The sequence below is a fragment of the Arachis hypogaea genome, chromosome 11 (assembly GCF_003086295.3).
Source record: "Arachis hypogaea cultivar Tifrunner chromosome 11, arahy.Tifrunner.gnm2.J5K5, whole genome shotgun sequence".
Taxonomy (NCBI): domain Eukaryota; kingdom Viridiplantae; phylum Streptophyta; class Magnoliopsida; order Fabales; family Fabaceae; genus Arachis; species Arachis hypogaea.
The window spans coordinates 77,240,541-77,268,004 of NC_092046.1; the positions used below are offsets into that span (position 1 = coordinate 77,240,541).

A 27,464-nucleotide genomic window follows, 5' to 3' on the forward strand; every position below is an offset into this window, starting at 1 on the left:
AAATTGAGAAAGAGACATGGCTGGTTTCATATTTCATAGATAAGAGATAGTGGGAGATGAAAATGAAAAAGAACTTAGGGTTCTAGTGTCTTCTTATCAGCGAAATATGCTTTGAATTGGATAGTAAAACCAAACTCTAAAATGGCTTTTTATTTGAAACGTGGGGTCACCGACATAATTATGATTTCAATGAGTCTGCGATTTTTTTTGGCGTTTTTGTACAGAAACAACTCTACCAACTCGAACAACGAAAGTGTGATGGAAAGAAGGAGTAGAAGCGTATAGTCGTGCGTTTTAGCGAGTTAATTGGCGTTTTTGTTTACCTTGATTACGAGATTGGAAGTATTCTTTTAATTTGTATATTTTTAAAATTTATATTAGAATATGTTTATATTTTTGTATATTTATTTATTATTTTATTATAATTGAATTATTTCGGTTGAATTATGATTGAATCGGTTAAACTTTAAAATCGATGAACCAATAATTAAAACAGTTCGATGACTGATTTTATTTTCAGAACCTTACCTTTAATAGATGAAATATTCTCGTGGACATGTCAGAAGGGTCGTCGAAAAATCATGTAGACTACTCAGTCCGGGTAAATTTGAATCCTCTTGTTCATGTTTCTTAAAAATTTTGTCAAAAAAATAAAAATAAAAGGCCATTCTTCTATATTAATAAAATTTAAAAGTGACAAATATTTTAAAAAGATGAAGTGTGTTTTAATTAAGATTTATTTTGAATGAATATAGATTTATAAAAGTATTCTTGCGTGTTGATGATCCTTGACCGATGTAAATCTCAGATCTTGAAGTGGTTAAGTATAGTTCTTTATTAGACAAAACATATCAAGCAACCCAACATAAGAAGGTCTCAGCTAATGTACAAGTCCAATCAAGCTAAATGATTTCTTCTTTCACTCACAATATTCTGTTATTTTACATATATTCATCCCCTATTCTTCTAGAAGTGACGAGTCATACATAATTATCTTTCTGTTAGTAATTTAGGAATTTTTTGTAGATTTGGATATCTAGAATAAATTAGTGATCTGTATATAAATTCTGTTGTATATATTCATCATTTTCAATCATTGAATAACAATGAGAAAAAAATACAATATATTTTTGAGTCATTGTCTTTGTTTAGTATGGTATCAGAGCTCATTTGATATGTAACATGGTTAAAATAGCCAATACAAATAATCAATCATCCTTTTCCTCCTCTGTTTCATCGTCATGGAAGATCTTTCCCACAATGTTGCTCAAGATTCTGTTAGTCCTTTGATATCCACCCAAGTGAGAATCCTATATTTGTTTTAATCACTTTTGTTCAAACAGAAAACAATTATCATTTTTGGTCTCGATCCTTCTCTATAACAACCATTTCTAAAAATGAATTTGATTTTCTTGCTAACACGATACCTCTCCTTCTCCTGATGACCCTTTGTTTTCTTTGCAATAACCTTGTCTTTTCTTGGTTGTTCCATTCCCTCTCCTTCAGTTACCCAAAGTGTTATATACCTTATCACTACCTATCTATCTGGTCTGAATTCCTGTGCATAGCCGAGTTGTAAAAAAAGATTTACGCATTGAAATAAGTCAGCCTCTCAGTTATAGAATTCTACATATCTTTGAAATACTGTAGGAAGAACTTGCGAATTCTTGTCCTCTTCCTGTCTATGCTTGTCTAGCAAAAGCCCATAGACTTTAAGACTTCACATCAATTTTTTAAGGGACTCGATGAATGCTTTGTAGTCGTTCAATCACAACTTTTTCTTATTGATCTGCTCCTGCTGATAAATAAGGTCTTCACAATGGTCATCCAGCATGAACGGCAGCTCCAAATAACCACTGAAATCCTGACAACCAGAGGATCCTTGCTCCTGCCATTGCAGTAAAAATACTAAAATGTGCACTTATTGCGGTCATACGGGTCACACCATCGGTGTGTGCTATGGGAAGTACGGGTATCTACCCGACCATCCATGCCTCCAAGAAAAACCTCATTTCCATGACTGCGGGTCTATCTCAGCAAATAGCATGGTAGCGCCTCTTTACTGTTCTCTTAATCTGAAGCGTGATGATAGAATTAGAGCAAAGGGTACAATTGAACCAATGTTGGGTTTAACCCCAGTCCGACGTCACTCTCTCAGGCTTTTTTTATGCAGGTTGAGGCCCATAATTCAGAATGCAAGGATGAAAATAAAGTTATCTCTCCATCTCTAATTGGGCATTCCATTAGCCTATGTTTGGGTAGCCACTTTCTTTACTCATCTTGTATTTTTTCAATACTTAATGATACATCAGCCTATTCATATTTTTCTGATGCATGGATTTTTTATTCTAAGACCACTGATCATATTGCATTAAACTTATCATGGTATATTCTCTATTCACAAATTAAACCCATCATCGTACACATGCCCAATGGATCTAATGTTATTGCTCGTACAGCAGGTGGTTAAATTTTTATCATATCTTATTCTCAAAAATGTTCTTTATTTATTTCATTTTCATTTCAAAACTCATTTCTATCCTTAATTGGAAATTTTTTTTTCAATTTTTTTGCTCTTTACATGCACTGAACAACCTGAAGATAATTAGTCTGGATAGAATGAGAGAAGAGTTATATGTTCTTGAAGGAGCCCAACACAAGAATAATTCCTTGCCAACCACGTCAATAAATACCACCCACCCTGCATCAATCACATAGTCTAATCTATGGCACTTTCACCACCTAAGACACCTTTTAGGAAAAAAGATTAAATATTTTACACAAACAATATCCTTTTGATTTCTATGCACCATCATAAAGCTTGTGATGCATGTCATTTATTAAAGCAAAAGAAAGTTTCTTTTTTCCAAAGTTCTAATAAAGTATCTTTTATCTTTGAGTTTTTACATTTAGATATATGAGGCTCTTTTCGTCAAAATTCCATTTATAATCACAAATATTTTTCAACTGTTGTAAATGACTTTAGTCATTTTACTTGGGTTATCTTGCTCAAATCAAAAGGTGAAGTACCACAATATATGAAAAATTTCATCATTTTAATAGAAACCCGATTTAATTCCAAAGTTAGATATATTTGTTTAGACAATGAACCTGAATTGTTTCAACAAGACTTTTCTCCTTTAAGAAAATAATTAATCAAAGAAGTTGTGTCGAAACCTCCTAACAAAATGGCTGAGTAGAACGTAAACACCAACATATTTTAAATGTTGCTCATGCCCTAATCATGTTTCAATCAAATTTGTCTCTCTATTTTTGGTATTATGCCATTAATCATGTTGTTTATATAATAAATCATGTTTTCTCCTCTATTCATCATTTGAAACATCATTTGAAGCCTTACCTAATTACAATGATATCAAAATTTTCAGTTGTCTATGTTACGTCTCCACTCTTACGACCAATCATTCTAAATTCAATAAAAGAGCTCACAAATTTCAACCCGGTTTCAAAGGTTATATTATTTATTTTATTGATGATAAAAAAATTCATGTGTCCAGAAACGTTACTTTTCATGAATTGTCATTCTCGTTCATGACTATAGCCCAACATTACTTCACATTAAACCCGAATACTCCTTCCATCCCACCCATTCATGATTCAACCTCCACAAATTCTTTTTTTCTTCCCACTAGGCCATTTTCCATTCCTATTGACCCAACCCAACCCCTCTACAAACTAGTGCTTCCCCAAATGATTCACCCCCACTACACACGTGTCTCCTTCCCCTTCTGAAATAGCGTCATCTTCTTCTTCCATCACCTTCACTCATTCCTTCAGATTATCATCATCATCCCCTTCTAGTACCAACGTCGTCCCACACGACGTCCCATCATCGTTCTTCTTCTTTTCCAAAGCCACCATCTGACCTGCCGCCCTGTCCGATTATTTGACTACCTTTGCAGATCTTCTCTCACATCTACCACATCTTTATCTTCTCGGTGTCAGTACCCAAATTTTGTTTCTCTTTCATTATTCTCCTTATCTTCTTCTCACAGAGGCTTTATTTCATTATTGTATTCTGATTGTGAGCCCAAGATGTCTCAACAAGTGAATACCCAATCTCATTGGCGTACCGCCATGAGAGATGAGCTAACTACTCTAGAGCTAAATCACACTTGGTCTTTGTTGACTGTCCTTCTTAGGTGAAGCTCATCAGCTACAAGTGGATATACAAAACTAAGCGCACTCTGATAGTTTCGTTCAGTGGTACAAAGCTCAACTTGTCACTAAAGGTTTCACACAGACAAAGGGCATTGATTTTCTAGAAACTTTCTCCTAGTAGTCAAGTTAGCGATGATTAGAATTGCTTTGGCCTTGGCTTCGATTAAGAAATGACCTATCCAGTAGTTAAACATGAATAATGCCTTCTTACATAGTGATTTTTCAGAAGAGGTCTACATGGCTCTACTTCCCAGCCTCATTCCTAGTTGCCTCCTATCAATGTTGCAGACTTCTCAAATCCTTCTATGGGTTCTGTCAATCAAGTGATGTTTGGTTTGAAAAGCTTTCCATTTCACTTCTCTCTTATGGGTATAAGCAAATTATATTTGATTATAACCTTTGTCAAATTTGTGGGTGGTGAAGTCTCTATTTTATTGGTTTATGTTGATGACATGTGGTGCGAAATTTATAACCCACAAACTAACCGACAAGTTTACCGGGTCGTACCAAGTAATACCTCAGGTGAGTGAAGGTCGATCCCACGAGGATTGATGAATTAAGCAACAATGATTGAGTGATTGGCTTAGTCAGACAAGCAGAAAATGGTATTTGGGTCTCAATTGCGTTAAACAGTAAATAATAAATGAGTTGTAAAATATATAAGTAAAACAGTTAAAGTTTCAGAAAGTTTATTTTCCGGATTAACTTTTATTACCAACTATTTTAATCATGCAAGATTCAATTCATGGCAAATTATAGGTAACTAAACCCTAATTCCTTATACATTTTTAGTCTCCTCTAACCTTTATCAACCGCCAATTCCTTGGTCATTTGATTCCAATTAGAAGGTTAAGTTCAAAACTAGTTTATGTGTCACAGAAACCCTAATTATCCAAATATAAGAGGATTATATGTCACGTATCCCGTTAAGCCCAGATAATTAGTGATTTAGGAAAATTTGTTTTCAAGTTGTTGTTCAGGTAAATTGCTTTTCCAAAGTTTACAAGAACTCAAATAGAATAAGGGTCATACTTCTGTTCTACCCAGATTCATAATATGAAGAATGAAAATAAATTCTTGAAATTGAAATCAATACAGTAATTAAAATAGAAGAATAATAATATAAATCCATAAAATAAACAGAGCTCCTAACCTTAACAGTGGAGGTTTAGTTGCTCATAGCTCAGAGTGAAAACTAGGATTCTGAAAAACTGTAAAGTGCAGAATGAGGCAAGAGAGAAGAGAAGAGCCTGATCGGCTGATTCTTTTCCCTTTTATATCTAATCCTAATTAATGTAAAATATAATTTCTCAAACTAAATAATATCTTTTCCTATTTTTAAATAAAATAAAGTTTTAATCAAACTTAATTAAAATCTTCGTGCAAGCCTTGATGGATGAATGGGGACTACTGCTTCTCATTAAGTTGGCGCTAACTTCACTCATGTGAAGTTAGACTTGGAGATGGCCGAACGCAAAGAGGGCTTTAACTTGCATCTGGCGCCTAACTTGGGAAATTCCAAGTTAGGCACCACCTTGGCAGCGAACAATTGAAGGCTTTCCTTTGAACTTGGCGCCTAATTTGGCAAATCCCAAGTTAGGCACCACCAATGCAGCACATAGTTCATGCACAATCCTTCTTCTGGCGCCTAACTTGAGAAAAGCCAAGTTAGGCGCCAGTATGGCTGAGTATGCTGGAGAAGAAGTGTGTACTATTATACATCGTTGGAAAGCTCTGAAAGTTAGTTTTCCAATGCCACTAAAATCACGTCAATTGGACCTCTGTAGCTCAAGTTATGTCTGTTAGAGTCCAAGGAGATCATGGTTACAACATCATTCACTTTCTTCTCTTTTTCTACAAAACTCCGTTAAATCCATCTGAATGCTGCCTGAAATAAACAAAATTGCACACAACTCAAAGTAGCATTCATAGTGGCTAAAAAGTATTTAAATCTTGATTAAGCTTACAATTTCGAATGCAAATTCACTAGGAAGAGATACGAAAAATGCTCACGCATCAACATGGTGATCACCGGTAATTCTGTCTTTGACATTGCTACCATTAAAACGGTTTTGGATACTCATTCCAAAATCAAATATTTGGGCACTCTTAAATATTTTTGGAGATCGAAGTATCCCTTTCTAGACAAAAAATTTTATTGTCTAAGCCTATATATTGTCTGGATTCGTTACGTGATTCTGGCCTCTTAAATGCTAAGCCTGTCTCTGTTCCAATGGATATTTTTACAAAACTGTCTCAGGATGATAGTCCCTTATATTCTGATCCTTTTGTCTATCATCGTCTTGTTGGCTGGCTCATTTAGCTTACCACTACACATATGGATATCACCTATGCTACTTAACAACTTAGCCAATTCATATCTTCTTTAACTTAGACACATTACCGTGTTGTATTACAGGATCTGCGATACTTAAAAAAAATTCCGAATGAGGTTTAGCTTTTCTAAGAACTTCTTACATTCAAATATATGGTTTTAGTGACTCAAACTAGGATAGATGTCTAAACATGAGCCACTTCTTAATTGATTTTTTTTCTTAGAAAACCAAGAAACAAACTACAATAACTAGATCCTCTACTAAAGCCGAACATTGGGCTTTCTCTAGTACCACATGTAAACTACAAAGGATTTTGAATTTGTTAAAGGTCTTTCATGTTTCTTGTGATCATCCCTTAATCCTGTAGTGTGACAACCAAAGCGCTTTACACATTGCTGCAAATTCATTTTTTCATGAAAGGACTAAATATTTAGAGGTCAATTGCCACCTTGTACACCAAAAGGCTCAAGCAAGCATGATGAAACCACTACCTATCTTTTCTTTGGGTCAGTTGGCAGACTTGGCTGACATATTCACCAATTCATTTTCACCTTAGTGGTTCCACAAGAATTTATCCAAGCTTGGGACTCTTAATATTTTTTCCCTCTAGCTTGTGGGGGCATATTAGACCAAACACATTAAGCAACGAAACACAAGAAGGCCTAAGCCAATACACAAGCCCAATCAAGCCAAATTTGTTCTTCTTTCATTCACTATTTTTTGTTTACTTTACATGCATTCTGTAATACCCTAACTATCAAAATGTTATGCTTCCGGCTGCAGCACTCTGATAGTTCGGGTATTACAACGACTCTTATAATATTTAATATTAAAATATGAGTCTGTTTAACACTTAAACCGAATTTTTCAAAAACATACATTCATACTTACAATATAAGTTACAATGCTCACAAGAAATACATATATATACATATACATACATATTAATTTACAAGCATCTCATATCAAAATCCTATCCCTCTTATAGAACTTGCAAGGTTAAAGGCGAGGGAAACATAAATACTAAAACAATACAGAAATATCGTCTAACAAAAAAGAAATAAGCTCTTCCAAATCCTGAAAAAGAAAATACATGTAGGGGAGTGAGAACATCATCCTCGAAAGGGTTCTCACTATAGGGTTGTAGAATTACTATAATAGGATACGTGAGATAAAATTGTTACAGTGATTAATAACCGTCTTATGTATTCTTTCAAAGCAAAGGTTTACTATAAAAATATCTGAAATCTTTTCTGAAAGAGGAAACTGTTCCCTTCTTAAAAATTCAAAAGCCTTTCAAAAGGTTTATCTATGCTGAACCAGACTAATTTTTCATACTTTTCTAAACCAGAAACATCAACCAAACATGGCCTTTGGCCTACCTCATGATCAACCACGACCCTAGGCCCAAACAACAACCAGTCACCATAGTCCAACAGAATCCCGTCGCATACATAGGTAGAAAAGTTCAAGCACACACAAACAATTACTTCAAGTAAAACAATTAGCAGTTAACCACAATTAATCACAAAGGCAAACCAAGTACAATATGCACACTCAAACAATGTCACATAGATGCATATGATGAATGCCTGTCCTAGTGGCTGATGAGTCTCATCTGTCGGTTATAAAGCCAACCCGACAAGTCCTGATAGCTAACCATTGGACTGTCCCTCTGTCGTGCATCCTCAACTTGATTTATTCACAATCATAATCATAATTCACATCCAACACCCTCACTGGTGTATATTCATGGGGGCGAGCTCATTCGGAACTTTCACAGTGTCCGGCCACACTTACGACATAGGGTCAGCAGAGTATCGAGTCTCCACCTGGAGCACGTGGTGGCTAGCCACTGCTTCCATCCAAGGAAACTCGTATCTCAGATAGGTGGAGTGCAACAATCACAATATCAATAACTCAGCATATATGCATTTATTCTCAGCCATCCGACTTAAATTCATGATTCATAGTCAGCCATGATTCATTATCATATAGAGCCATTCCAACTCATGACATATTCCACATTCAGCCATAATTCATTAACATATACATCCATTCCGGCTCATAATATAATAACACTTCCACTATCCAACATCATCAATAGCATAAAATCATCATTCAAGCCATAAATCACTTTTCTCAATTCACTTTACTTTGAAATCAAAAATTAATTCTTTCCAGTCTTGGCTTTAAAATCCCCATTCCTCAAGTCATTTCAGACTCATAAACCACTTTTCCTCAAACGTAAATTCCCCTTTTTAAAACATGGTTACTGAGCACATGGTGGCTAACCAATTCTCCTCAAACATAAATTTCTCCTTTTAAAATAAGGTCACTCTCCACAATATCTTTCCAAACATTTCAGAAACCAAACCAAATCAAAAGCCATTTCCGCGATATTCAAAATTATTCATTCTAAAACAAGATTTGGTAACAAAAGATCCTCAGTAGAGTCTCAAGACTTTAGGGGAGAATAACACAACTCACTTCTTCAAATTCGTTTTTAGTCTTTAAAACCTTAGCTTCTCGATTTGAGTAATAAAAATAGAATCTAAGCCAAACCAAATCGTGTAATCAACTACTCCGAACGCATTTCCAAAACCATCTCTTTTACTTAAACTAAAACAAGTCCAACACCATGTTAAAATCTGAAACGTTTCCGGCGATTCAGAGATCATTTTAGTTTTGCTAAACCAAAACTCAAAGAATACTCTAAACCTTCCCTAAAACGTCAAAAATTGAAATTTGTAAATCGAAATCCAAGTTCTTTCAATGTCACTAAAATTTCTATAACTGAAACCTTTAAGTCAAATTCAAACAACAAAAACCGTGTTCAAGTCAAATCCAGAAAAACATAAACTCCTTCCACCCTTTAAACAGCTTTAAAACACAATTCTCTTCCAAATGACTTGCACCCAAAAATATAATGCTTTTCTTAAGAAACAAAGCTAAGGCACAACCTTCTTTTCAAAGATTCTCTTCAAAGCATAATTTTATCACTTTCATAAATTATTCAAGTGAAGATAATTAAAGTCTTGAATTCACAGTTCCCAAGTAAAATGGTAAAGGCCTTAAATTCATAATTTTTCAAATAAAGACTCGGATTTTCTAGGAATTTCGGCAACACCTCCTCTAAAACTTGGACTTTGCCACCCTTTCCGGGTCCCAACCAAACCATTCCGCAACCCTCTTCAAGGGGTTCAAAACCAAATCATTTCAAAATCAAACTGTTTCCAAGGTGCATCATTTTCAGTTTTCAAGAACACCAATTCAAACTCAAATCAATTTCCAACAGGATAAACTCAATTTCAAAGCTTTTATAAATTAACTTTAAAGAAGCATTTCAAGAACTGTCTGTTTAACAAAACCGAAAAATAACCCAGCCAAACAAGCATTCATATTCATCCAAGACAACCAATAATTACATGAAACTTATACAATCACTCAAAGATACATTTTCTCACATCAATATTCATATATAATAACTCCAATTCATAAAATGTGGTTTTCTGAAAAGGCCCCTACCTCAACTCGTCGAAACCATAATCCAAATGGTCACAGGAACCTCCTCTCTCAACCTGAAATCACCGGCAACTACAACCTCAGCTCGAAGCCACTTTCGCAGTAACCCCAGCAACTCTAATCGCGACATATAACAACCAAGATTAACTCTCATAATAATGAATGCACAACACCTCAACGTATAACAGCACAGCGACTAAAGGGGTTACCGGAACGTAAACGCTTACCGCAAATAGGAAGAAGTGACTGAACCATGTAGCGGCAGTCCCGGTGATGGTTCCTGCAACAGCAACACCCTTCCAGTGGCCCCATTCCACAGCAACTCCAACCATCAGAAGAATGAATACTAAAAGTGGAAACAACCGCGTTTATGGCAACTCCAAATCGACGGCAACAGCTCTGGCGGACAGAAAGGCACCAAGAATAGCCATTAAACAGAGGGCAGAACAAAGCAGAACAGGGCAAGAACAGCAGCAGTTGCAGGTTCTTACCAGGCAAAACGGTGCCAGCCCTAGTCTCTCTCTTTCCGCGACGAGCTCCAGCCCACTCCAGCAGTGACGGCAGCGGCTCCAGAAGCTTCAACAGGGCACGGTAGAGGTAGCAATGGAATAATACAGCGACAAAACTCAGCCTCCACCCCTTCTCACTCATCGAGCGCGCTCTCTGTTCTTTGTGGTGCTCAATCGGCGGTGACATGAGCTCCGGCGACAGTGGACTGCGACAAGGTCGACGGTGGCGAGTCAAGGCACGATGGCGACGCAGCTGGCGGCGGCTCTAACGGCGGCGACAGTAGCGCCGTCCTCCAACCCCGCGCTTGCGCCCTCTGTTTGTGGATCTCCAAGGACGGCGAAGACGGCACGGCCACACGGAACGGCAACGCCTCCCTCCGCGGACCCTCTCTCTCTCTCTCTCTCTCAATCGCATCTCTCTTCAGCTGGCGGCGATGAAGACGAACGGCACGGGTGACGGGCTCGGCGGCGGCCAGCTCGCAGCGGCTACGTCGCTCTCCTCCCCTCCCTTTCTCGATTGCAGACCTTTCCTCTCCTTCCTCTCTGCTTCTTTTTCTTTCTAATTTTCTGTTTCTGCAGCTTTTCGTTGAAGGGGATGAAAGGGGTAGGGTGCAGCTGAGTGTGGCGAGGGAGGTTAGGGTTAGGAATTGGGGAAATTAGAGCTTAGGTAAAAGTAGTTTTAAGGATAGTTTTGTAATTTCAAATAAAAATAGGGATTATATGATAATTAAAAATAAATTTTAATTAATCTAACAATAATAATGTATAAAAATATTATTCGTTCATCAATTTTGTAAATTATTTTTAATAAAATGTTTAAATTCAAGAATTAGAGATAATATAATTAATTTTTTTATTTTTTAAAACAGCAGTATGAATATTTTAAAATATTAATTATTTAGTCCAAATCTTATAAAATTTTTATTATTTCATAACTACTAGCGTTATAATTTAAAGGTTTAATTATTCTGCTGGTCTCTATAGTTTTACAAAATTTTCAATTTTGTCTCTATACTTTTTTTTCTTTTAATTGAGTCCTTCTACCAATTTTTTTTAATTGAGTCCCTATATTTTTTTTTCCTTTTATTTAGGTTTCTGTACAAATTCTTTTTTTTAGTTGGGTCCCTATAAAATTAAACAAATTACTACTAAGAGGGATTTAATTGAAAAAAAATTTAGTGCAGGACCCAATTAAAAAGAAAAAAATATAGGGACCTAATTGAAAATTTCATGGAACTATAGGGACCAATAGAGTAATTAAACATAATTTAAATAGAATAAATAACTCAATAATTATGGAATTAAGAAAAATCTTCATTTTAATTATCAAAACTTGATTTAATTATTTTCAATGAAATAATTTCTAAAAATAAAATTTTTAATAATAAGTAAATTTGAAATCAGCTTATAATAAGATTTTTCAAAAGTTCTTGATCTTACACATTTATTCGCTATTCTTCTAAAAGTGATGAGTCACTACATAATTATCTTTCTGTTATAATTTTGAAATCTTTTGTGGATTTGATATCTACAATTGATTTGGTAATAGATAACCTGTACAAAAATTCTCTTGTATATATTAGTATTTCAATCATTTGAATAACATTGAGAAAGAATACAATATATTTTTGAGTCATTTTCTTTTAGTATTTTTGACTAAGACTGAGATATATTTTGTCCTTTTAGAGAAAATGGTACGAATACCTACAAAAAGCACTCTAACACTCAAGTTAGCTTATAGAATATTTTATCAAAGATTGCTTAGAAATGAAATTCATAACATAACTCATACATGTTTTAAAACCTCTTTTATAATAGACAAACTTACCATTTGTAGAATCTTCAATTGCTATTGTAAGGAATAAAGACTGCAATGAAGAAAATGAGTTGCTTTTATATGTTGGTGATTTATTAATGTAAAGAAATCATTTTTGATGAGTTATTTGTCTAAAAGATTATATTGTTCATGCAAAGGATTGTGTATTTGGAAATTGTAATTGTTATACCACCAAAAGAGAATCACAATGTACCACAAGATGAGAGATATTGAAATCATGAGAAAAGAAAATTGCATGGATTGTTCACATTCAAGACCATTATTGCCTTCAATATAATGTCAGCACCATAATCTTGCCGATTAAAGGCACCATCAATGTGTAACATCCAAGTCAGTTCAACAACTTCTAAAGATGACTCGGTAAACTTGGCAACAAAATTAGCAAGAAATTAGAATTACATGGTATCTTGAGATTGATAAAGAGTATCAAATTTAGAAATCTACATAGATCATTTAATAATTTGGCTGACAAGTTTAGGAAAAGTTAAAATCTGCAAAGGATGCTCAGTGTGCAAAATGATAATATGACTTTGAACATAGTGTCTTAACTGCTGAACAATTATATCCAAAGTAAAAGCAAGTTTCTCCAACTTAAGGCACCTTATTAATTCAACATCATGCAGGGATTTACTAACAAAGTACATTGGAAATCGATGACAGTTGTCTTTAGTAGCCAGAACCAAATTGATAGCATTTTGAGATACCAATAAATATAAACAAAGAAGTTGTCCCGGAATTGACCAGTGAAGAATAGAAGTGCAGAGAAATGACTTGAGTTCTTGAAATGCCATTTTACAATCTGAATTCCAAGAGAATTGTAGGTTTTTCCTTAATGCTTGGAAGAAGTGTTATGAGCTACTCGAGATAAAAATCGGGATAAGGCAGCAACTCGACCTAGGATATGTTGTACTTCCTTAACAGAGCTCACACTCTTCGTGTCAAAAATAGCGTGATGCTTATCTGGATTAGTTTCAATGCATGAGAAGTAATCACGAAACCAAGAAATTTTTTCCCTTGAACATAAGTCACATTTCTCCTAATTAAGTCACATATTGAAATGCCACAATCGAGAAAAGATTTTGGTCAAGTTGGAGTGATGATCACCAGCAACTAGGGTTTTAGCCATCATACCATCAACATAAACTTCTAAATTATGGCCAATTTGATGCTCGAATACTTTGGTGTACCTACATTTTTAAGACCAAAAGAGATAACCTTATAAAAAAATTTATCATATCCAATTATAAAAGCAATTTTTTCTTGGTCATCTGGATGTTTAAGTATCTATTGCCAGAGTCAGTACCCATAAAACTAAAAATAGCAAACCAGAAGCATTATCAACTAATTTATCAATATATAGTAAAGATACGCATCTTTAGGACAAACTTTATTCAAATAAGTGAAATCCACACACATTTGTGACTTTTTTGAACTTTTTTCACCATGACCACATTGGCTAACCAGGTAGTGAAGCAGATTTCATGAATAAACATGATTACTAATAACTTTTGTGTTTTTCCCTAGGGATATGCTTGCTTTTTCTTAGTATCAGTAACTTTTTTTTTGTGCAACATGACAAATGGAGAGGTTAATATAAAGCTTATTATAAATGATGTTCGGATCCACACTTGACATATTTGCTGAAGTCCAAGCAAAGAGGTCAATATTCTACCAAAGAAGCTGGATAAGTTGATCTCTATGACCTACAAACAAAGCATTTCCTATATAAGTGTACTTCTCATAATTATCTATAAGAGTTACCTTGTCCAAATAATCCATCGAGGCAAGTCAATCTTGGAAATTGGGCTGAGGATCCAACTCAATAAGCATCAGTAAAGCATTCAAGTTGTAAACTGCATGCACTCTAGGTATCTTAGAAGAAGCAGAAGGTTCATGTGTAATAGGAAGACGAAGACTAGCATTATAGTACTACTTGGCTTGTATATGATCGACATGGACAATAGCAATGAGGTTAACATCAAGTGCTAATTTGACACTCAGGTGCAAGGTAGACATGATAGCTCCAAATGCATTCAAGGTCGGTCATTCAACAATGATGTTGTATGGATTTAGACAATTGACTACCGAAAATTGTACACCAGTAGTGTTGGCCTCAGGAAGAGTTCTAATAAATTTTTTTATACAACTAGGTATAACCAAGAATACTGACACGTTCATCGGAGATCCCAACAAGTTCCCCAGCAATTGGATGTGATGTAAAATCAGGCAATTGTATCTTTTTGAATGTAGAGTGAAAAAGAAAAAAACCGAATCAAAATATGTAGGCAAAGCAAAAAACCAAAGTAAAGTAGGATCTTTCAAAAATCAGGAAAAGCACAACAAAAAAGAACTGTTTCAATTATTTTGTCCCACGATAAGTGCCAAAATGTTCTTGCATGTTGTATACGTGGACAAGAATACATAGAGCTAGTAATATGCAAAGAGAATTTAATGGCCTAAAAAATTTGATCTTAAAGGAAAATGCTTGCTTTTTATATTCATTGTTGTTCTCATCAACTTCTATTAACACTTATAGTTGTTGCCAAGAAACAAGTTGAAATTGTATTGCTTTTTTTACTTACTAATTTATACAATATTGTTGAAGCTTCTAAGAAATGTAAAGACATGCTTCATGAAATTCAATACAAAACACCATTGTTGCATTATAAATTGGAAACACTTCTAGTGGTCGTGACTTAAATCAAGAAACAATATTTAAAAGGGCAGGTGATACCAAATGTGGCTTACATTATAATGCAATACTTAGCTTAATTTCTATATTTTTGTTTAGTGGTAGATGTTCTTAAAGTTATTGAGGAAGATGGAAAAAACCCATAAAAAAGAGTTGAAGATATCATATTTCATATTTTTAATTTGTATTCAATTTATATTTGATGATGAAAAATATATTGGAGGTTATTAATAAGTTGTTTCAAAGTATACAAAGAAGTGATCAATACATTGTAAATGTTATGACATTAGTTAAAATGTCCAAACAACGGTTGCAAAGTATAAGAAATGATGATTGGCATCTTTTGTGATAGTCACAATATTCATGTTCTAAATATGGATATATTTGTAACACAAGAAAGATCAAAGTGCAAAATCCAAAAAGTGTCAAACTTACACTACATTCAAGTTGAGATATTTTATCAAATAGTTGATAAACAACAAGAGTTTAACAACCGTCTTACAATAATAAATATTGAGTTACTTCTTTATATAACTTGTTTAAATTCAAGTGCTTCATTTTCTGCTTTTGATAAGAAGTTAATTCCTTTAATTGAATTTTATCTACACCGAATTTTTTTTTCTACTCGACTTTTAGCACTTGATAGTCAACGAGAGAATTTGATATTAAGTATATGATATGATAATCAATTCTCAAATATAACTGGGATTAGTTTACTATCTCAAAAGTTGGTTGAAATAAAAAAATATATTATTTATTCATTGATGTTTCTCCGATTGAAATTAGTTTTGATTTTGTATGTAATAATGACATCAATTGAAAAAACATTTCCTGCTATAAATATCGACTTTATAATATCGACTTTAAACGACTGCTTAGTGACGCATATGAAAAGAGAGTCATTTAATAATGTTAACAAAATAATTATTTAAAATTTTCAAAATATAAAAACTAAAAGATTTGAAGATGTGAAGATACTTGGTGACTAGTATTTTTTTTTTTTTCCTTTCCGGTGTTATGAAAGTTAACGTATATTGTTATTTTGATTTAGGATTAATATATTTTTTACGTTAACGTGTATTTTTTAAACTCAATACAAACTTTTCGAGTCCGACTTTAGCTACATGTTACCGAGATCTTGATGGCAATGCTAAAGTAACCTTGGATGAGAGTGAGGAACACTAACTACTATTAGGTGGATACTACAATGAAGATTTTATAATTGTCTTCATATGAATATATTATTTATTTTTTGATCCTTGGATGATGGATTGTATGGTTAGATTTTGATATTTATAAAAGTGTTGTTTTTGTTTAAAGTGTAGCTAAATAAATAAACCACACTTTTAACCAAAGTATCTTCATGAGAAGATATTTTTGCCATCTTCATTGTAGTATCCACCTTACTATTAATTAGGAATGAGAAGCGTGTTGCTGTCGGTAGTAAGTACGAATAAAACTTGAGAGGGTTTGTCCAGTCAGCCTATATATCTAGACATTCGTAAAGAATATAAAAATTTGAAGAATTAGAATTTTATTTAAATTTATTTTTTGCATCTAATAATATTAAAGGTTTTTAATATTTTAACCTATCTCTCTTCAGAAATTTCACTATGGGGCTGAAAGATGAGAACACAACACAATGACAAGAGCATTTCCTTTGCAATATCCACAATTAAATTATCGATCATATGAAAGCCCAACTACATTGAACTAAGTCCAATGTTCATCGGACATAGATCCCTTGGGTGGAATTCATTTGGAATGTATGAAACTCCCATCACGCCACCAAACTTCAGAATCAGATGTATCTCATGCATACAAATCCTTCAACCTTGTAGCTGCCAGCTTTGATGCTCTTCCTGGGATTCGGCGTGCAGCCACTCATTGATTTGAGTCTCATACTGCATTTATCAGCATTCAGCAACCTATCTAACTATTGGCAGATAGCTAACAACTGTCTGTAACAAACTAAGCTTTCATTTCAATTTAAGAAACTCGCTAACAGAGACGCACATGGAGGCAGGTTGGATGATGATGATGAACATAATGCCACCATCCATGGCCGCTTACAGACTTGACAATAATAATGATGTCGAAAGAAAAAATGACAACCAAATTGCCTCCATGTAATTTATTGCCAGGCATACAATGAACAAAGCTGATATACACAAGCAATTAGAAGCTACTATAAGGAAGAATATTTTAAATAACTATCACTAGAAGATGCACAAGCACACAGCAGCAGCAGCAGCAGTAGCAGCAACTGTGTATGTATATATTAGCATACCGTGCCTATTATACTGCAACCCAAAGGCCTATGCAAATTCTCCAAATAGCTTCTAGAAACTTCTCCGACATGTTCTACACTTCCTCTTGAGCACTTCTGCTACTTTTTAGGATATTATACTTGCAGAGGGGGCAGGTAGCATTAATGTATAGCCATTTGTCCACACAAGCACAGTGAAAATGGTGACCACAGGGAAGTTGTCTTAGATCAACACCATCCTCATATGCAGAAAGGCAGATGCAACATTCCTAGAGTTCAGCACCAAATCAAGAGTGAGGAAATACTTCGTATTAGGAAGATAAACAGATTGAAACCAGTTTCTTCAAAACAAGATAATACCAAATTTAACTTGACCGTTCATGAATCATTGTGTCAATTCTTATTGTAGTAAAATTTTCCAGATACTATTAACAAAAGCCCGCAAAGAGATGCAAGGTTAAGTGCAAACAACCAAAATATATACATATTGCATCCTCCTGCGTAAGAATGTGTTCCGGAACAACTCCATCGTCCAGATAACAAAATGACAAGATCACTGCATCAAGATATAAGAAGTTGTGCTTACACATAGCAAAAAAGTACTACATACCGCATCCTCGTCAGAAAGAACATGTTCAATAGGTGAATCAACTCGGCATTCTATCATTACTCCCCCAGCAGATACTTGTGTATTATCAGTGAGTTTCTCATTATTTTCATTCCTTTGGAATTTGAATTTCGACAACTGCTCAATATCTTCTTTAGATGCCCCTTCCTGCAATATTTTTAGACCCCCAGAAAAGGCAAGAGGGAAAAGGAACAATGTAATTAATACTTTGCAACAAATTTCTTACAATTAATACTACTAAGCTACAACACACTGATTCATGTTAAATCGAACACTAAATAGATAGTAATATGAAGAATGCTAATCTGGACTTTCTGTGAAGCAGACACCTATTGCAGATTGGAAGCAGTGATTGTAACAATTTTGTTGCTTGCTTAACTTCCACTAATAACTAGATTTGTATCTATCACCAACAGTTCCCTTATTTTTTTCCTCCCCTGGAAAAAGAAAAGAAAATAATGGCTGCTCACATCGAGAGGAACTGATCTTTCTATGCTGAAAAATGCTATTGTTTCTTGATATTGGTTAATGTTAAAGACGACATGAGACAAGTTGCTGAATTCTTGTGAATGTAATGTAAAATCTACTTTTGATGAGAACATGCACCGAAAATTTGAAATAATGATTTTGTATATATATACCTCTGGTTGTGTATGACATTCACCCCCAACAAAATCCCAAAAGTATTATGAGAACCCCATAAAAAAACATATAAATCTCTCTTTCATATCAAATAGAAATTCCCTTTCAGACTAAATACATAATGCTAAACAAACACTTATAAAGGCACTAGATTCATAATCCACACCAAGTCCTAAACGCAAACAAGAAACAGTAATGACTATGACTTGCCTGGTCTGCAACTGCATATAGAAGTGCAATGATGCACGGAAGACAACAGCAAACAGCAATACCAATGATGCATGCCAGTGCAATGCAGAAAACGACAAAGAAAACATCGAAACCCAGGAAGACTATACATAACCTGCCACAAAAGTAAATCTTGTCAATGGCCAAATCAAGTAGGTTTTGTCAAGGTATTGAATAAAGCATATTGATATAAATAACACAGACAAGTTGATCTTATGGGAGAGAGAGTTCGTGTGCCATGTAGGTGTGACTGGGTTTGCACACACACACACACAGAGAGAGAGAGAGAGAGAGAGAGAGAGAGAGAGAGAGAGAGAGAGAGAGAGAGAGAGAGAGAGAGAGAGAGAGAGAGAGCAAACCAATAAAGCAGAGGAGCCTCTTGGGCTAAGTCTTGACCACTAGCTGATACCCAATAGAACCCGACAACCCACCAAATAAAGGAAAACATTGTGTTGGCTGATTCCAAATGCTTTGGCATGCTGCTTAGGGAGAAAACAAGAGGGCAAACATGAAAATGCATACAGAGAAAAAGAAAACTGATAAATAAACCATAAACTCTTACTCAATGATACTGATTTCAGAAATTACCACAGTACACTTTTTAACCATCAAAACCATGTTTCTACACACAAGGTTAGGAATTAAGAGAGAAATGCATCATGTTAATAAGTGGTGACACAAGTTATTAATCTTAATAGTGGCAGCATACAACTTATTTTAAAATTAAATCAGGGAGATAAGGCACTTGTCTAATATAATCTTTTATTACAAATTCAAATTAAAAAAATATGATTTAAACTTGGTCATTTTGGTTCAAAAGTGTTTCTTTACTATCAATATACGTGCGCTTTGAGAAATTGAACAATATAACTATCATCTCTCTCTCTATAAAGCATTTAATATATTTTGAACTGATGAGAAGATTGTTTCCCACTTAAATATTGAGAAACCATAAGTTTCCATGGGGGCCGTTGAAATTTGGTTGGATGTCTGTTTAGAGTTCTCAATTAGTATAGGATATTTTATCACTTAGCATGCTTTCGAGCACAAATGCATATGGGTACCCAACAATTTCACAAATGGCACGCACATCCCTAAATCAGTGATTTCCAAAGCAATTCAGTCAAACATTGAGCATATCATGAAACTCCCATCAGTCCGTTGCAGTTTCATCACCTTGTAAGCCCATATAAAACATATTACTGGGTTTCTTAAGACTAAAAGATGGAAATAAACACATTTTTGGTAACAATTTATGTGAGGAAAATTCATCGTGCTTTTCAGCTTTTCGTCAAAAGCTATCACAATTAAAAGTTTGATTATAACCTACTCTGATTCTAAATAAGCTAAACCTACAGTTATTAAAGCCTTTGATTAGAGCTGTTTAAAGAAAAAGGAAAAGGTTAATCCAGACACACACACAACAGAATCCGAATCCTAATTATAAGGCTCCATCACTCAAAGCAGCATGAATTCACACCAGGCATCAATTTATTCTACTGACCTAATGTTTATTATCATAACAAATTAACAACGATCAGAATTATAACATAAATTTCAATTCAAAATCAGTTCATCATTCATAAACCACTATAAAACTCAAACTACAGCTTCACCTATATAACATTCAACAATAAAAATTTTTAAAATAAGAAAAGAAAGAAAGGTTACCTTGTGCCGTCCTCATCGAATTGAGCCAATGTCAAATAGTGTCCAGAACCTTCCATGGAACCGGAGCTTAAATCTCCACTCCCCCCAACGCCAACTCCATTAACACCTTGAACGACGTCGCTCGTGCTCTGCTGCTGCTGCTCCGTCCTCCTCCTCCTCTTCCGATACTCAACGCACACGCACGCCACGTGGACAATGCACTGCGCCGCGTACCCTAAGATCCACAACCTCAGCGGCACGTTCGGCGACTCGTTCCGGCTCAGGACTAGCACAGTAGCGCCTGCCACCACGAACGCGAAGTTCCAGAGGACGTCGAGCACCACCACCGGCTTCGAGTACGCCCAATCGCTCTGCCGCTCCTCCAGCTGCGCCGCCGCCGTCTCCCTCACCACCATCGACGGCTCCCGCATCGACCTACGCCCGCTCCCCTGCCGGAGAAACCGCGCAGCCTGGCGGAGGCTCTGCCGCCGAACAAATCTGCGGCCGGAGTTCGATTCGTCGTAGGTGCCTCCACCACCGCCGCCGTTAGAGTTCGCGATTAGCGGCGTTTGATCGACGGTGAAGTCGTCGGGGGAACGGTTCGACGACGGTATCGCCGCCATGCGTTCGTTGCGTTTCTTCTGCTGTGATTCCCGGAATAGGTGACTCGGTGAGTCGACTCAGGACGTGTTGAAATTGCTTTGTGGTAGTGTTACAGAGAAGAGAGAAAGAATCGATAAAATTTGAAAGAAAATTGTTTGTGAGTGATGCCTGAAAACGGAAATTGAGGTATTGAAGCGTCTTTTGGTGGTAGTGAACTAGTGATGCCTCTATCCGGTGCCGTTTTAATGTTTATTTTCGTGATTTGGTTAATTGGTGTTTATCTTTTTCATTTTTTTTTCTATTTTTATTTTCTTCGCGCTAAGAACAGTTGGTACTTGGTAGCCTGGTAGGTCCAATATCAATTATTACCAAATGTTACAATGAGCATTTCTAAACTAAGTATTTCATGAACTTTCACGAGATACAGATGTCGTCGGGGCATTGATTTCCAATAGATAGATAACGATGACATCGACATCATTCCTTTTTTTTTCTTTGCATTAATTAAATCCCTTACTAAGACTTTGGTCTAGTTTAAATGAACAGTTAAATTAATTTTTTTTAAAAAAATAACTTAAACAATAAATAATTATATTAAAAATAATTTATTTATATTTAAATTTTTTATTTTAAAAATATTTATTTTATAGAAATATAATAAAAAATAATAATATTATAAAAAAATTATTTTTTTATATCTTCATAAATTTTTAAATAATTTTTTTAAAAAATCGTAATTTAATTTTAAAAATTATATCAAACATTAATATTATTACTTTTTATAAATCAAAAGTTCAAAAAAATTACTTTTAAAATTTTCTAAACGAAACCGTTGATATCATGAGAATAGTTACGGTTGGGATTGATGATTTAACAAACTACAACCTTTTGGGTTTAGCTCAAGTTACTAATAAAAAAATTTATTATAAAAAATTATGTAATTATTAATTTAATATAATCGTTGTATATTTATTAAAATAAAATATTAAATTTTTTATTAAAAATTTATTTAAATAAATTTTTATAAAAATATATTTTTTTAAAAAATTTTAAAAAATAAAATAATTTTATATTTAGATATTTATGTAAAAATATCTTTTTATTTAATAGTTATATTGGTTTTATGTTTTGCAAATGAAAGAGATCAAAACAAAACATGAATCGTGATTCGAAATTTAATATTTGGGAGCAAAATTTACTTCTATTGTAGATGCTAGTTTTACGCGCATCAAAGTTTCTTGTTTGTCAATTAAAAAAAATCGCTAAATGGTAAATGCAATGCAAATAAAATGCAAATAAAAGTAAAACAATGATTATAAAAGGAAATTGAAGTATACTTTGTAGAAATTAAAAGTTTATAATCATAAAGATCCTTCGTAGAAATTCGAAGAATTTGACAATACATAATACATGAAAAATTAATAAAGTAACATTAAAAGAAGGGTTAAGTATATAGGGTTAAGTATATTTTGTGTCCCTAAGGGTTGAGGCCAAAATTAAAATCGTCTACGATCTTTTTTCGTTATTAAAATTATCCTCAACGTTATAAAACGTTATAAAATCGTCCTTTTGTCCAAGGATAATTTTACCCTTAAACAAAAATAATAAAAAAATCTCCACAACCTCACCATTAACTTCACATCATCATCATCCCTTCGCACCTCCTCTCTCTTCCTTTTCTCACCACCATCACCACTGCCACCATAACTATTCATTATTCACAACATTTTTTTTTCCAGCAACAAAAATAGTCCCAAAATAAATTAACAGCAACATTCACAAAATAAATCAACAAAAAATTCAGATTAAACAATAATTCAATAATCATCAATTACAATTTTAGTTTTCAGATCCAAAAACAGCAAAACAACAGAAATTAAAAAAATTAAAAAAAATAAATGATGTTTATGTTCTTCAAAAATTTAAAAAAAAAATAAAAAAAAGGAAGAATGACGAACAGCTTCTTGAAACTTTGTTCGAAGTTCAAAAACCCCTACCATTACTGCTAACCACCACCACCACCACCATAACTGTCATGGTTATTGAAATTTTTGAGATTCTGTGGCTGGTAAAGAAACAATGGATTATTGTTGTTGTTGTTGTTGTTGTTGTTGTTCCCAAAAACATGAATTAATGGGTTATTCAAATGCAAAGTAGAAAAAGATTATGGATCATGTAAGCATGGTGATGGGAAAGAAAAACGGAAAAGGAGTTAGAAGAAGGAGAAGAAGATGAAAGAGAAGAATCGTTGTTGATGGCGGTTACTACACCAAACTTCATCGTCATCAAACCAGAACGTTGTTGTTCTTCCTGCTTCGCTGCAGAAGAAGAAGCGAATAAGTAGGGCGGCAAAAATGGAGAGAAGAAGAATTGGGGTTGGGATTGGGGCTGGGGTTTTGAAGAGAGGGGCATGAGGAAGGAGATGGGAGGTTACGGGAGTGGGGTGAGGGGGTGAGGGGGGTTACTGGGAGTAGGGTGAGGGGGTGGGTTTTGTTTTAATTTTTTAATATTATTTTTAATTATTTTTATTATTTATTAAGGATAATTTGATAAAAAAAATAAAATTGAAGTAGAAAAGGACGATTTTATAACATTTTGTAACGTTGAGGATGATTTTAATAACAAAAAAAGGTTGTGGATGATTTTGATTTTAGCCTCAGACCTTAGGGACGAAAAAAGTACTTAACCCTTAAAAGAAACTAAATGTTGATTTAAGGAATTTCATATTTGGGGGTGATAACGGTACTACGTATGATGCAGATTCGGATAGGACGGTTACATGCATTTACAATTCAATGCATAGCGGGCTGGGCAGGTTTTGAAAAAAGGAAAAACAAAAAAATCAGGAAGGTTCTAAGGTTTGGGCCAGGAATAAGGACAAGGGCTTGGCAACTAACTCCATCGGATTGAGCCTATCATCGGTTGCTATGGAGCCCGACCCGAACTGCAAGGGGGACGAGGCGCTGGCCCTCATGCTTGCTCTTCTCACGTAGCAGCTCAAGGGTTTCGATGGAGAGGGCGGTCATGGTAGGGCTGGACACACCCGACCCGGAGACGGCGCCAGTAGGAAACGGCAGTAAGGATCTCAGGGTGCCTCTTCGTGCTCGGCGAGAAAAGCAGCGAACGAACTAATGGCGGCGCTGGTAATGTCGTCGACAGTGGGGCGGGTCTAATCGGCAGCGCCGCTTTCTTGTCTGGTCGGCTTGACACAATGGAGGATTGGGGGATGCGAACTGGAGGGTGGTGGGAAGAAGGGAGATTGGGGGCAGTCACAATGTGACACTGGGGGACGAATCGACCGCCGTAGATGGGCTGTCTCGAGGGAGTGTTGTTGCTGCAATGTACAAGGAAGAAGACGCTATCCATGGTCAGATGGAAACAGCCCAGGGAACCCTCTCTGATCAAAGTGGAGGAAGAAGGGCGGATGGACACGCTGGGGTAGCCTCTGGAGACGCTGGCTCTGGGCAGGATGACCGTGAAATAGAGGACAGGGAGAGTGAAACCCAGGGATTTGAGGAACAGATGATGGAGAACAAATTGACATTGGAGCTGGTGATGGAATCAGGGGCTGTGGTGTACGATGATGAAGCTGACATCATGGTCATTCTTCAGGCTCAAAATGACGAACTTGCTCAAAAGAGAAAAGTAGCAAAACAGAAAGCGAAGCTGAGAAGATGCCAACCCAAGCATAAAAAACAGGTGTGTCATAATAGTTGTAAATGAATTTCAGTTCTTGGAATGTTAGGGGGTTGCGAGGTGATGGCAAAATTAGAATGGTGAAGGACTTAAAAAGTAAATACAACTTGAGCTTGGTAGGCTTGATTGAGAATAAAAGACAGGTAATAACAAGATTTGATGTTGCACGGATCTTGGGGAATGATAGGGCGGGATGGGAGTATGTAGAATGGTGCATCTGGGGGTCTTTTGATGATGTGGGATGAACTGTTTTTTAAAAGGAAAAACTACCAAAAGTACCCATAAAGTTTACGAACGCTGACAAAAGTACCCATAAACTAAGAAAATTAACACTATATCCATGAAAGATGGGTTCCGTATGACAAAAGTATCCAAATCCTAATTTTTTGTTGATTTTTTAATAAAATTCCTAAACTACCCTACCCTAACCCCATTCTACCGTCACTCCCTCTCTTCTCTTCTCCCTCTCTCCTCACTTATCCCTCAAAAATCCTCACAAAGTCACAGAAACTCTCCTCCTACCTCCTCATTGTCGTTCGCCACCCACCTACTCCATTACCGCCAATCTCTTCTCCTTTCACTGTTTCTCCCTCTCACTATTAAGGTGACTACAACACCTTCATCGCACATCTGTGACCCAACCTGAGGAGAATGCAGCCGTGGCGCACCTGTTACAGCCGAGGAGAGCGTCGTCGTGGCGCGTCTGATCCAGCCGAGGAGAACACCGTCGTCGCACACCTGGGAAGAGAGAGGGGCCGTGGTACTCTTGCATGCAGAAAGCAGGTTCAGTAAAGAGAAATCAGAAAAGAAAGGGAGGCGGCACTATGGATGGAGGTTCTGCCATTGACGATGTTACAGTCGGCCGACAAAGAAAAAGGTATTTCTTTTTTTTTTAAAATATTTTTATTTTATTTTTCTTCTTTTCAGAAATTGATTTAGTTACTACTAAAATGATACTGTTCTATTTTTTTTAAATATGCTTCTATTTTCTATGAAGGCTGAGATTGATTTACAGAAGATCCATTTGATGGCTACTTCTACTTCTGAATTTTGCTGAAATAAATTTCAAATTGGATGAATGGATTTGTTGATTTTTTATGGTTGATGGCTTTTTCTATTTCTAGTTTTGCTAAAGTGAATTGAAATTGGATGAATGGATTTGAAAATTTTTATGTTTTGAGTATTTTTTGGTATTTGATTAATTTGGTTTGGGTATGGATTATAAACTTATGAGTGAATCGGTTGAGGTCCGATCCTCTACCACCACCACCACTACCATTGATTTCGGTCTGATTTGTTATAGGAGTAGTTTTGGACTTCATGACAAGAGTTGGTGCAAATTGAGTTATGAAAGGTTGAAAGAGTGAGTTGAGGTTGAGTGTAGGATAGTTTAGAAATTTTATTAAAAATCAACAAAAAATTAAGATTTGGATACTTTTGTCATACGGAACCCATCTTTCATGGGTACATCGTTAATTTTCTTAGTTTATGGGTACTTTTGTCAGCGTTCATAAACTTCATGGATACTTTTGGTAGTTTTTCCTTTTTAAAATGAATAACTGCTATAAAGGGGAAAGGTGGTTGGGTATTGAAGGGATCATGTTAAAGAATAGCTTCAACTGTGCATTTGTCTTGGTATATGGTGCCCATAGTAGAGAAGAGAAGAGTCATGTGTGGGAAGAGTTGAGCTACAAAGCTGGGTTGTGTCAGGTTTCCTGCTGTTTTATAGGAGATTTTAATGAAATAGTAAATGCGGAGGAACGAAAAGGTACTAGTAGCTTGTCCAGGTCTGCAGAAGAGTTTAATCAGTGGATACAAGATATGCAATTGGTGGACCTGCCACTCTCTAATCGCAAGTTTACCTAGTTTTGTGGTCGTTCATGCAGTCGTATTGATAGAGCTCTGGTTAGTGTGGAATGGTTGGAAGAGTTTCCTGAGATTCGACTAAGAGGGGGACCAAGGGGTCTGTCGGATCACTACCCTATACTAGTGGAAGATAACATGAGGAGGGGTGGACCTAGGCCTTTTCGTAGTCTTGATTCGTGGTTTACACATGAAAGTTTTCTTAGAATGGTTAAGGAGGAATGGAGATGCCTAGGGGAGATTGGTGCACGGAATTGTGATCACAGTTTTCACAACTCCGGTACAACTAACCAGCAAGTGCACTGGGTCGTCCAAGTAATACCTTACGTGAGTAAGGGTCGATCCCACGGAGATTGTCGGCTTGAAGCAAGCTATGGTCATCTTGTAAATCTTAGTCAGGCGGATTCAATTGGTTATGAGTTTTGATAATTGAAAGATAAATAAAAAGTAAATTAAAATAAAGATACTTATGTAATTCATTGGTGGAAATTTCAGATAAGCGTTTGGAGATGCTTTGTTGCTTCTGAACCTCTGCTTTCCTATTGTCTTCATCCAATCATGCGTGCTCCCTTCCATGGCAAGCTGTATGATCCTCTCGGATGAAAAATACCAGGTACGGTTTCTACACGGCTAATCAACTGTCGGATTTCTCATCTCCGATGAAAAATACCAGGTACAGCTACTGCACTGTTAATCATCTGTCGGTTCTCACTAGCATCGGAATAGGATCTCTCTATTCTTTTGCACACTGTCACTGCGCCCAACATTCGCGAGTTTGAAGCTCGTCATAGTCATCTCTTCCCA

At 35.6% G+C, this 27,464-nt stretch overlaps 1 protein-coding gene and 1 long non-coding RNA gene across 3 annotated transcripts; both read right to left on the reverse strand.

Moving 5' to 3' along the window:
- Window positions 1-5,265: 5,265 nt before the first annotated feature.
- LOC112722253 (uncharacterized) lies at window positions 5,266-11,221 on the reverse strand. The gene is made up of 4 exons (XR_003162552.3): window positions 10,535-11,221; window positions 10,271-10,442; window positions 10,047-10,160; window positions 5,266-6,070 (listed from the first exon to the last, which is right to left on the reverse strand). It is a non-coding gene; the product is annotated as an uncharacterized lncRNA (long non-coding RNA).
- Window positions 11,222-17,045: 5,824 nt separating this feature from the next.
- On the reverse strand, window positions 17,046-21,498 carry LOC112722254 (E3 ubiquitin-protein ligase At1g63170). Of its 2 annotated transcripts, none has more exons than XM_025773242.3 (5): window positions 20,520-21,498; window positions 19,208-19,327; window positions 18,831-18,963; window positions 17,961-18,125; window positions 17,046-17,619 (listed from the first exon to the last, which is right to left on the reverse strand). In XM_025773242.3, the coding sequence occupies exons 1-5, from the start codon at window positions 21,119-21,121 to the stop codon at window positions 17,446-17,448; spliced, it is 1,194 nt and encodes a 397-aa protein (XP_025629027.1). In that variant the 5' UTR covers window positions 21,122-21,498; the 3' UTR covers window positions 17,046-17,445. The 2 variants fall into 2 exon arrangements, with proteins under 2 accessions (XP_025629027.1, XP_072063096.1); XM_072206995.1 differs by having other exon boundaries at window positions 17,961-18,121; window positions 18,827-18,963; window positions 20,520-21,347.
- Between the last annotated feature and the right edge of the window lie 5,966 nt (window positions 21,499-27,464).